General features: G+C 37.5%; 1 protein-coding gene across 2 annotated transcripts in view; it reads left to right on the top strand.

The window, feature by feature from the left end:
* Raver2 (ribonucleoprotein, PTB binding 2) overlaps positions 1 to 12,617 on the top strand; it is a 78,293-nt gene that overhangs the window by 37,149 nt on the left and 28,527 nt on the right. For both annotated transcript variants that reach the window (XM_047540354.1, XM_047540344.1), the window contains exon 5: positions 1,031 to 1,154. In XM_047540354.1, the coding sequence (XP_047396310.1) occupies positions 1,031 to 1,154 (124 nt within the window). The remainder of the gene's footprint in view (positions 1 to 1,030; positions 1,155 to 12,617) is intronic.

Here is a 12,617-nt window from a genome sequence, read left to right as displayed (position 1 = left end):
TTCCACCTTGCCCTGTGGGTGTGCGAGGGAGGAGCTGAGGAGGCTGGGGCCATGGACAGGAGGTTTCCATTGGCCTGGCTGTTCTGCTCACACTAGCATTATCTGGTCCCCACTGTCCCTGTCCTTGTGTGCCTCCCCGCCATTGAGCCATTGGTATGGCTGTCACTGGGCAGTGCTGCTCTTTTCTGCAGTGCTGTGCTGGTCAGGAGAGCCATGCTCCCTGAAGGCCGTGCTGAGAGAACCTCACCGTTCCGATATCCGTCCCTGATTCATCCCATGCAGGTCCAGGCTCTCTCATTCTCCTGTGTCTCGGCCCTTGCTCTCTCCATGGGTTTCTCACTGGTCATATGCCAGTCTCTCCCTTTCCCTCTCGATTTCGCTGTATCTGGGCTGGAAGAAGGACCCAGTTGTCCCTGTCAGTTCTCCATTTTCTCAGGCTAGAAGTTTACGGTTTTCCTTTTATATTAATATCCTCATATATCACCGTGGTTATAAAAGCTGAAAACAATTTTTAGGAAGTTATCCATTATATACATGCAAAGCCAGTTCATCTTAATCTCAAATTGGAGAATTAAGTTAATGAAATTAAGATCTTTTAGTATAAGAAAATGCTGATTTGCTAGGCAACCCACATTGTTAGACTTTAGATTAGCAGTATAGTAAGATTTTCCTATTAGCATCGAAGTGGTCTCGTTATAACAACACATGATCCCCTTGTTAACAAATTCAGATGCCCTCAACATCTATTTGTATTTTATGAAGAGATTGATTCTACTGAACTTTAGTCTTCTTGAAGCCCATTGGAATTTAGCTGAAATAGTCTATGAGGATTTCATGTCCTATGTGTGATAGAACATCTCAACATGTAATTGAGCACTGTGGTAGAAAGTGTACAACAGATATACAACACAAAACAGATTGTGTTTGTGAAACAATAGATCTTAGATGAATGAGAATTTCTGGAAGAAAACCTTTAAAATTCTGTCTTTTGAACCTGGTCTAATGTTTCTTATTTCTGTATTTACTGAAGATGCACAGTAATCAAAAGGGATTACTTCCAGAGCCAAATCCAGTACAAATTATGAAAAGTTTAAACAACCCCGCCATGTTGCAAGTTCTTCTACAACCCCAACTACAACGAGCTGTCAAACCAGGTAAGTGCCACACATTCTGACTAAAAACAGTGTTGGCATGAAGTTAATACTGCTGCTTTACATTCGAAATTTGAAAAGTACATTTATATGTGGGAAAAAAACACACTTCAATTAGTCTAAAATACTTAATTTTCCCCAGACCTATTAGTGAATTTTAACTGATAATCTGAGGTGATAATATATTTTGGCTATTTTTGGTAGGTACAACATGCTTATGTGTTTCCTATTTTTTTAACCATTAATAAATGTTAAATATTAAACCTTAAATTTAGCTTATCACTTAAAGTATTAGTGATAATAATTAACATACTATATTGTTGTATGAAGTATATTTCTATGTAATAGCTTCAGCAGAATTACTATGTTAAAAGTGCTACAGGTCACCAGGCACAGTGGTGCATGCCTGTAAGCCCAGAGGCTTGGGAGGCTGAGGCAGGAGGATCGAGAGTTCAAAACCAACCTCAGCAATGGCAAGGCACTAAGCAACTCAGTGAGACCCTGTCTCTAAATAAAATACAAAGTAGGGCTGGGGATATGGCTCAGTGGTCAAGGGCCCCTGAGTTCAATCCCCTGTATCAAAAAAAAAAACAAAAAAAACAGTGCTAAAGGTCTGTTTCCTCTTTATTCTCCCCCCACACTTTTTTTTTTTTTTTTTTACACACATATATATATTTCTGTAGGTGGACACATACCTTTACTTTATTTATTTATATGTGGTGCCAAGGATGGAACCCAGGGCCTCCCATTGCTAGGTGAGCACTCTACAGCTGAGTCACAATCCCAGCCCCTGTTCTTCCCTTTTTGATGTAAAAATTCTTTCACTCCATAGCAAATGACAAAAGCACTATTATTTTCTATGTATTATGCCAATCTTTATACTATCAGCCTATTTAATATTCTTTGTCTGGTAATAGCTTACTTTCTGAAATGCACAATGTACTTTACATACACAAAATGTCTATTTTGGCATTGTGAAGAATTGAGAGCTGATATTCAATACTTAAGTTTAGAAAAAGTATGTTTAGAATAAATATATAATACATTTATTCTGTTTTAATCCCAGCTGGCCTAACATCAACTCACATACTGCAATTTTCTAGCATGACCTAATTACTTGATGTTAACACGAACCCCACAAGTTAAAGTCTCAGTCCTCCACATGAGTGCCCCACTTTAGAGCCCTAGCCAAAAATTCAGGGGGTCCCCAAGGACACTCCACTCCTGACCAACTAGCTATAAATTTGGGAGTTCCCAGCACCCTCAACAGAATGATTCCTAGAAACTCAGGAAAACACAATATTTATGATTATAGTTGTATTTTAAAGGACATAACTTAGGAATAGCCAAATGAAGAGACACTTAGGGTTTTTATCCTAAAGGAATCTTGAATTGTATCAAAGTCTTTTTTGTGTCTAGTAAGATGATCATGTGATTTTTATTCTTGATTCTTTTTATGTGCCACATTATGTTTATTGATTTGTGAATGTTGAATCATTCTTATATCCTGGGAATGAAACCAACTTGATGATGACATATGACCTTTTGAACATGCTGTCAAATTTGATTTACAAGTATTTTATTGAGAATTTTTGCATCTGAGTTCATCAGTGTACTTCTTTGGTTGTGTCTTCTCGGGTTTTTACTTATTTATTTATTTTTAATTTGTTCTCTTTAATTGTACATGACAGTAGAATATATTCTGACATGTTATGCATACATGGAGTATATCTTATTATAATTAGGATCCTATTCTTGTTGGTTACCTGATACGGAGTTTGATTGGTCATGTATCTATATATGAACATAAGAAAGTTATGTCAGATTCATTCTACAGTCTTTCCTATCTCCATCCCCACTCCCTTCCCTTCACTCCCCTTTGTCTAATCTGCTGAACTTCTGTTCTTCTCCTCCCTCACCCTTTGTTGTGTGTTAGTATCCACATGTCAGAGAGAACACTTGACCTTTGGTTTTTGGGGATTGGCTTATTACACTTAGCATGATAGTCTCCAGATCCATCCATTTACCAGCAAAAGTCATAAAGTCATTCTTTTTATGACTGAGTAATATCCATTGTGTGTATATACCACATTTTCTTTGCCTATTCATCTGTTGAAGGGCACCTAGGTTGGTTCCACAGCTTAGCCATTATGACTTGAGCCGCTATAAATATTGATGTGGCTGTGTCACTGTAGTATGCTAATTTTAAGTCCTTCTGGTATATACCGAGGAATGGGATAACTGGGTCAAATGGTGGTTCCATTCCAAGTTTTCTGAGGAATTTCTATACTGCTTTACAAGTGATTACACAAATTTTCAGTCCCACCAGCAATGTATAATATACATTTACCCCCACATGCACTCCAACTATTGTTACTTGTATTCTTGATAATTGCCATTTTTTTTTTTTTTTTTTTTTTTTTTTTTTGTGGTGCTGGCGATTGAACCCAGGGCCTTATGCTTGCAAGGCAAGCACTCTACCAACTGAGCTATATCCCCAGCCCCTAATATCCCCAGTCCCTGATAATTACCATTCTGACTGGAGTGTCTTCTCAGGTTTTAGTAAGAGGGTAATAATGGTTTTGTAGGATGAGTTTATAATTACTCAAACTATTACTGAGGAATAATTTGAGGAGAATTGATATTAGTTCTTCAAAAGTCTGGTAAAATTCAGCAGTGAAACTATCCAGTCCTGGGCTTCCTGCCCCAACCCCTAGACTTTTTATTGCTGCTTCAATTCCAGTATTTGTTATTGATCTATTTAGGTTTTTGTATGCCCTTTGTTCAATTTTGGTAGGTCATATCTTTCCAGAAATTTGTTCATTTCTTCTATATTTTCTAATTTGTTGTCATATCATTTTTATATTATGTAGTTATTATATTTCTAATAATCCTGTGAATTTCAGTGGTGTCTATTGAAATGTATCCTTTTTCATCTCTAATTTCATTTATTTGGGTCATCTCTCTTGGTTAGTTTAGATAAAGGTTTGCCAATTTTATCTTTTCAAAGAACTAACTCTTTTTTTTTCATTGTTCCTTTGTATTGTTCTTCTAATCTCTATTTCATTTGTTTCTGTTCTGATCATTATTTCCTTCCTTCTACTGATTTTGAGTTTGTTTGTTTGTTTTTTGCCTTATTAGGTTATGCATTTGTGATCTTTGTATTTTTTTGGTGTAAGTACTCATTGCTATAAACTTCCTTCTTAGCATTGCTTTCAGTGTCTCACAAGTTCTAGTATGTTGTGTTTCTATTTTCATTTGATTCAGGAATTTAAAAATTTCCCCTGTTTATACATTTTGTATAATTTTCTGTATAATTGTAAATTCTGTATAAATTATGTAGTTTTTCTTGCTGTTGATTTCTAGTTTCATTCCATTGCGATCAGATAAGATGCAAGAAATTATTTCAGTTTTTTGAAATGTTTAGACTTGTCTTGTGGCCTAATATGTGGTCAATTTTGGAAAAAAGTGCCATGGGACAATGAAAACAATGTGCATTCTGCACTTGTTGAGTGGACTATTCTGTAGATGTCTGTTAGGTCCATTTGATCTATAGTATAACTTCAGTCTGATGTTTCTTTGTTGATTTTCTTATATGGATGATTTATTGGTGAGAGGGGTATAGAAGTTGCTCACTAGTATTATATTGGGGCCTATCTCTCCCTTTATGTCTAGCAGTGTTTGTTTTATAAAATTGGGTGCTTCAACAGTCAGTGCATATGTATTTATAATCATTATACCTTCTTGACAAGTGTTCCCTTGATCAATATATAGTGACCTTTGTATCCTCCTAACTGATTTTGTTATTCTTTTTGCCAGATATAAGTATAGCTACTCCTACTTCTTTTCCATTCCATTTGCTTGGAGGAGTATTTTCTATCCTTTCAGTATGTCTTTTTCTTTACAAGTGAGGTGTTTCTTGCAAGTGATGTATTGTTGGATCTTGTCTTTTAATCCATTTAGTCTGTATCTTTCAATTCCAGAATTAAGATCATTTACACAGTATTTTCTTCTATTATTTTGGTTTTATTCTGGTTGTTTTCAATATTTTATGTTCCATTTCTTTTTCTTGTATTCATCTTAGAAATCCGATGGTTTACTATATTGATAATGTTTGATTCTTTTCTATTTCTCATTTGCATGTCTACTCTTCTGGAGAGATTTACTCTTTAACATGCTCTGGTGATTGTATTTATCTTTTTTCCTCTTCTGGGTATAGAATTCCCCTTAAATATCTTCTGTAATGCTGGTTTAGTGGTCATGAATTTCCTTAGTTAATGCTTAGATTGGAAGGTCTTTCTTTCAACTTTGATACTGAAGGATAATCTTGCTGGGTAAGCAATCTTGTTTGGAAGTTCTTTTATTCCAGAACTTCAAATACATCATGTTCTCCTGGCCTTTAAAGTTACTACTGAGAAATATGCTGTTAAATGTGACTTGGCACTTATTTCTTGCAGATTTTAATCTTTCTTTGTCCTGTACTTTTGACATTCTAACTATGTCATAGAGAACTTATTTTCTGGTCACATTTACTTGAAGTCCTAAATATCTCCTGTACTTGGTTGTCTAGGTCTTTCCCAAAATTTGGGAAATTTTTCTGCTATTATTTAATTGACTGTGTTTTCTATTCCTTCAGTCTTCTCCCTTGGGTATGCTGATTATGCTGGCATTTGATCATTTAACAGTGTCACAGAGATGGTCTTTGTTCTTCTTTTCATTATGCCTTTTTTTTCTTTATTTCTGTCTGACTGTAATATTTTGTCAAACTTGTTTCTGAGCACTAATAATATTTTGCTAAATCTAGTCTGTTGGGGAGACTTTCAACTGAGTTTTTTTTTTTTGTTTGTTTTGTTTGTTTGTTTTATTCTGACTTACTGAACTTTCCATTTTCAAGATTTCTCTTTGGTCCTTTTTCAAACTATGTGCTTACTGAATTTCTCATCCATATCTACATTGTCTTCCTCGATTCATTCAACTGTTTTTCTGTATTTTTGGAGTTCTGTGAGGTTTTTTTTTAAACATTCTTTTGAATTGCTTTATCTGGCATTTCATCCATTTTAATATCTTTGCCATCTGTTACTATAGCATTATGCACTTTAGAAAGTATCAGATTGCTTATTTTTTCATTTTTTTTTTCATGTTGAGAGTTGTGCATTGATTGATATTTCTTCTACTTTTATGTGAGGGCCTTTTAAAAGTAGCCTTCTCTTCATGATGTGTCTTGGGATGTTGATTTGTTATGTAGGGTTGAGCTTAATTCCAATTGAGCTTCATAGTGCAATCTCCCTTTGGATTCTGGCTGTGATTATGAGTTTTGGTACAAAGAATACTACAGCAGAACCTGAGGGGTCCACTTTCTTGGTAGGTCTAGAAACAGTAGGGTTCCTCTGGTAACTTAGGCAGGGCAGTGTAGAGGAGTATGTGGAGTGCACCACATCTGGTTACTCCTACAATGGGAGTGGAAGTCCCTATCAGGGGTAGGTTATTTCCATGTGCACTGTTGATATTGGCTCTGCTACATGAAAGTAATTCTGACACTGGCTATTCCAATTTTGGTGCAGGACATGAAGCAGTTATCCTTAGTTTAGACACTGATGCAGTTCCTGGTGTTTCACATGGAGAGGTGGGGGTCAGAATCACAGCTTCCCTCTGTGGTACTCAAATCCAGTCTTGTCAGTTATGTGTGATTTGAAGGGTGTGGGAGCGACCAGTGCTGAGGACCCTCGTATGTGCAGTGTCCACAGCAGCTGTTATTTCTCCCTGCTGTTACCATGGGCTTGGCTGTCTAGGAACAGGACGTCAGACTCCCTTAGCTTTGCCCACTTGGTGGCAGGTTATTGTCCTCCCTATTCTCTAAGTTGAAGTATCCACTGAGGTTTGATCAGGACTAGGTCATGGTTGCAGCTGGGTGTTGTTCCTCTCAGCTGGGCTGGAAGTGTCACCCAGGCCTAATACCACAAAAGAAATGAACAACAATAAAATACCAACAGCAATAGTGCTGGAAAGAAAGGGGGAAAATACAGAAAATTTTTTTAAAAAATTTGAAGTTAAAATTAAAGAAGAAAGAAAGAAAGAGAAAAGTAAAAAGCGGGGGGGAAGTGGGGGTGAGAATTAAAAAGTAAGAAGAGGAGCAAAGAAAAAAATATACATAAACACATCAAAATTTCTTCTCTGGCAAGGTACTTGCATGAGGGGGAGAGAATGGGTGATTGCAGCCTAAGCCAGAGTTTTTGGGTTGCTTGCTGTGAGGTGGGGAAATCCCGGTGCTGATGTGTGTTAGCAGGCTAGCTCTAAGCTCTGGAGCTTTTTGGGCTGTGCATTTTGAGGGAGGAGCAATGCTGGTATGTCCCTGGATGTCCCTGTGGGTGGGTTGAGGCTATGGAGCTACAAAGATCTGTGCTAGGGTTGTAGGCGGGCGTTCCTTATGATCCACTGCCCACAATCCAGTGCCCCCAGACTTGGCTCCCATGCTGTCACATGCAACTGTTCACTGCCCCTGTTTACTCCCCCAGACTCTTAGCAAGTTTCCTGAACCGCCAATTTTAAAGGGAAAGCACTTTCCACTTTCCTCTATGTCCAGTTTCCCACTGTAAAGAATTCTCAGTGGTTGTTTGTCACAGTCTCTCTCTCTCTCTCCTGGGCCAAACTGATTGACAGGCAGTGGCTTCCTTGGCCAGTGTAGTCAAATTGCCATAAGGTCCCAGAGATAGGAAAATGCAGGGACCTCTGGATCCCAGGGTAGTAAACTCAGACAATAAGACCCTTCTCAAGGTGACTCCATGTTGCAGTTCAGTGGTAATATTCTGGGAAGTGCAGACAGCCTCTACAGAGCCAGCGCTATAGCACCTCCCAGGTCTCTTGTCTGTTCAGACCACATGTCTGCAACATACCAAACACTCTGCCTAGTGGAGCTCCCTGGGTCTCTTCCTTGCACCTGTGCCCCTTCCAAGGGCTGCCATGCGATTGTTGCTGGGCACTCTGTTTCTCCCCCTGTTCCGTTCTCCAGAGTCTCTGGGTTTCTCCAGGTCCCTTTCTCTACATTGTTGACTTCCAGGGCTCTTCCATGGCTGCTCACTTCAACAAGCAGTGACACTCCTCTTGGTTTGGTTCTATCTTGTGGACAAGCAGGCAAGTAAGTACTGGTGTCTCTAATCCACCATGTCGAATCTCTCCCTTTCTCTTTGCGTCTCTGTGTCTTGGTCTTGTGCTTCTGCCTTATGTTACTTAGTTCATTATGAAGGATGCTAGAAGGATACAGTTGAAGAGATGCACAGAGTGATGTGTGGAGGAAGGGACATGGACTGTGTGTTCATTTACTCAGGAACTCCCTGAACCCTCTTCTTTTGGGTTTCATTTCGTAAGCATGATTGAAACAACTGTGTAGAAATGTGATTGGACAAAAAGCATACGATCAAACCCTAAAAGAGTTCGGGGAAACCAGGCCCATTTTCTTTTCCTTTTCATGCAACATTCTTTCCTCTCAGGTGTGGGGCGGGACCCCTTCTAAAGTGGGGGTCTTATGGTCTACTATCAGACAGGGTAGGTCAGAAAGTTCCTTACAGCCAGCTCCAAGATAGAAAGGTAGGGGAAGATTAGAGTTTCTGTGAGTGGCCTTGGACAGAGATATGAGCCAGGAACTGCAGGTGACAACCCAAAAATGGGTATCATAATATCACATCTAGGTTTTCTGGTTGTCCTAAAATATGGTGTATACAGACACGAAAATCTCCTGCAGATTGGTCTTAATCAGCACAGAATGCAGTGGTATTTTGTTCCTGTTATCAGCATATTCTGTTGATGCAGTTCAAGATCTTACGAGTGTTTGAGGAAGGATACCACACTTTGAGGTTCGGCAGAAAGCATTATCCACACCTTTGGACTCTGGGCCTCTTTAGTAATTCCTCCCCAGGATTATTTTTGTCTCTTCACCTAAGACTAAATATTCTCTACTCTGTTTTTCTACCTGAATCGACATATGGCTATATAGGAGCATACTTTTTATGTTTAGTGCTACTTTCTCAATTTTAAGTAAAATGGTTCAATATTACCATGACAAAGAAATTATATCACCAAAACTGGCTTTTTCTTTGTGTGAGTTGGCAAAGGAAGAGGATTACATCCCTGCCTCACTTGAGTGTGCACAAAGCTGGAGAATGTCCAGAATGTTTCTTTTTCTTTTTCTTTTTTGGTGGGTGGCCCTGGAGACTGAACTTTGAACTCAGAGCCTCCTGCAGGCTAAGCATGCGCTCTACCGGTAGCAGGAGTTATACTCTCAGCCCCAGGAAGGTTTTTGATCTTGAGGAAAAACAAAGTATCTTATTAATCAGTAAATTCCATTTGTGTGTCCTTTACTATATTATAACTAGATCATTTACTCTATCAGAACTTGACTGAACAAACTAGAATAATGATAAAGAATTGTAATTCTTTCTACCTTTGCCCAGCTTCTTTCTCACTGTATCACTTTTCAGATAATGGATGAGTACGATGCATGTACTTATTTAATTTCTGTTTCTTTTGCTACGACGGAAGGCAGGATCTCTGTCTTGTCCATCACAAGCACCTGGAGCTATACTGCCTTTTACAGTTAAAGATACTCAAGGATTTGTTTGTGAGCTCTGTCTCTTCCTTTGCACTCTGCCCTTCAATTTACACACACCTTGTAAGGTCCATGTGGCTTATGTACATTTCTACTTTTCTAGTCTGCCTTCCTTTCAGTCTCATTTGCTCTGCACATTTCTATCAGATTGATTTCCCTCCCAGGGCCAATTTGATTGTGTTACTCTAACCAGACTAATCCTTTCTCTTCAATACAGCTCTTTCAACAACCTTCAAAAATACAATATAATGGGAATATTCTAGATTTCTTTCTTTGTGTGTGTTACAAATTTAACAATTATGTAATCATTTATCACCTGAACTATATATATAATTTAAATATTTTTAGTTGTAGATGGACGCAATATCTTTATTTAATTTACTTACTTCTATGTGGTGCTGAGGATTGAACCCAGTGTCTCACACATGCGAGGCAAGTGCTCCGCCACTGAACTACAACCCCAGCCCTTACACTATATTTTTAAAAGAGCTTTATTGAGTTATAAATTGATGCATATTGAACTACACATATTTGAAGTGTGCTAATTGGTATGTTTGGGTATATGTATACACCTATGGGATTATCACCACAATCAAATAATGAATGTATGCTTTACCTCTAAAAGTTCCCTTTTGCTCCTTGGTTAGCCACCTTTTCCCCTGTCCCATCTCCCCAAGAATGGCTGATTCTGTCACTATAGGTTGTATTCTCAAGAAGTTTGTATAAAGGAATCATATTTTTTGACTTCTTTCTCTCAAGCTTGCTATTTTGAGGTTCTGTATTGCATGAATCAATAGTTTTTCCTTTTTATTATTAAGTAGTATTCCATTTCATAATTTGCTCTTTAATTGACTTGAACATTGAGATTGTTTCTAATTTGGAGCCATTTCAGTAGAATTGCTGTGGATATCTGTGTACTAGACTTTATGTAGACTTACATTTTTATTTTTCTTGAATAGATATGTTTTTATTTCTCTTTGATCTGAGTTATATGACAGATGTATGCTTAAGTTTCAAGAAACTGCCCAATTTATTTCCAAAGTGGTTGAGTCATTTTGCATCTTTACCATCAGTGTCTAGGGCTCCTGTTTGCTCAGTATCTACACTAACATGTGGTAAGTTCGACTTTTTAACGTCGGCCTTTCTTTTGGGTGTATTTCTTTCATTTTCCTTTCTTTCTTCCTTTTTTCTTTTCTTTTGATAGTATTGGGGACACGATGCTACCCCAGCCCTTTATATATTTTGAGACAGGGTCTTGCCAACTTGTTGAGGCTGGTCTTGAACTTGTAATCCTCCTGCCTCAGCCTCCAGAGTTGTTGGGATTACAGGTGTGTGCCACTATGTCCAGCTTCTATTGGGTGTATAAATGCTATCTTATTGTGGTTTTTACTTGAATATTTATTTGACTAATTATTTTGAGCATCATTTATGGAGCTAATTTGCCATCTATATCTTCTTTGGTGACATTTCTTTTCAGTGCTTCGCATGCTTCAAAATTGTTATTGTCATTATTTAAGTTTTCCTTCTTTATTTTAGATATGAGTATTCTGTTGGAAATGTGTTTTGCAAATACTTTCTCCCACTGTGTGTGTTATCCTTTTATTTTCTTAACAATGTCTTTTGAAGAGAAAAAAATTTTATTATGATACAGTCCAATCTATTTTTTCTTTTTTCTTCTTGAAGTAAAACTATATTATTTACTCGAGTCCTTTCTTCTAATGTGTTTTATACCACAGATTTCCTCTAAGCACTGCATCTCACAGATTTTGATGTATTTTCATTCTCATTCATTTCAAAACTACTTTACATTTTGATTTCTTCTTTGACCCACAGGTTACATATGTTGCAAAATTTGAGTGCTTTTCAGATTTTTTTCTGGCTATTGATACCTAATTTAATTCACTTTGAATAGAATGGAATGGAATGGAATAGAATAGAATAGAATAGAATAGAATAGAATAGAATAGAATAGAATAGATAATATACTTCTACGAGCAAATTGTATTCTGCCGCTGTTGGGTAGTGTGATCTATAAATGTCAGTTAATTCAAGGTGGTTGGGAGGGCTGTTCAAGTCTTCTACATCCTTACTGATTTTCTGTCAACTTATTCTATCAATTACTGAAGGGAAGGCTGGACACAGTGAGAGTCACTGGTTCACGTGAGGCTACGTGTGTTTTCAGATTGTTTTTATTTTGGTCATTGCTTTGGTTTTAAACTGGGAGATACTGTGTTCAGTAAACAGTATGAAGTAAAATACATTTCTTTCATTTACAACAAAATACAGCGACTATAAAAAAAGACAGAAGGAGGTGTTGACATCTCTAACTACAGCTCTTGAGTGCTAAAAAGTCCCTGGCATGTGGGCTCTTACTCTTGATAAAGAGGATATTACCATTTATTCCGTTTGTCCCTGTGTATAGTTTTGATGTGTCCTTTTTTTATTATGTAAGTATTTTGTGTACTTATAGTATCTTCTCAATAGCATTTTACATAATAAGATTCTTAAGAACACTGGTTGCATCGTGCCCTCCCCCACCCTCTGACAAAAATTCTCCAAACACCTAAACAAACCCTGAGCAAATAATGTGGGTTCAGTTGGTACCATACTTATAAAAAGATGGAATTAGTTTTGTTGCACCAAGTGCTGGAGAAGAGTAAGCCAGGTTAGGTGTTTTATAATCAAGGCAAAAACTGTAGGCATTTTAAAGCAAATTCTAAGTTTGAATCACAGAGATGGCCCTGTCGCTTTTGACTGTTGACAAGGTTGGTATATTCTTAAGCTGTGGATGAATTTGTTCAAACTGTAAAGAAATATTCATTTGCCTTTGAGGACCTTGTCTTATATTTAATTTCACATGTCATAGA

This window comes from Sciurus carolinensis, chromosome 1, assembly GCF_902686445.1.
Source record: "Sciurus carolinensis chromosome 1, mSciCar1.2, whole genome shotgun sequence".
Taxonomy (NCBI): domain Eukaryota; kingdom Metazoa; phylum Chordata; class Mammalia; order Rodentia; family Sciuridae; genus Sciurus; species Sciurus carolinensis.
Note: the sequence above shows the minus strand (reverse complement) of the source record. Positions and strands in the feature narration are given on the sequence as shown.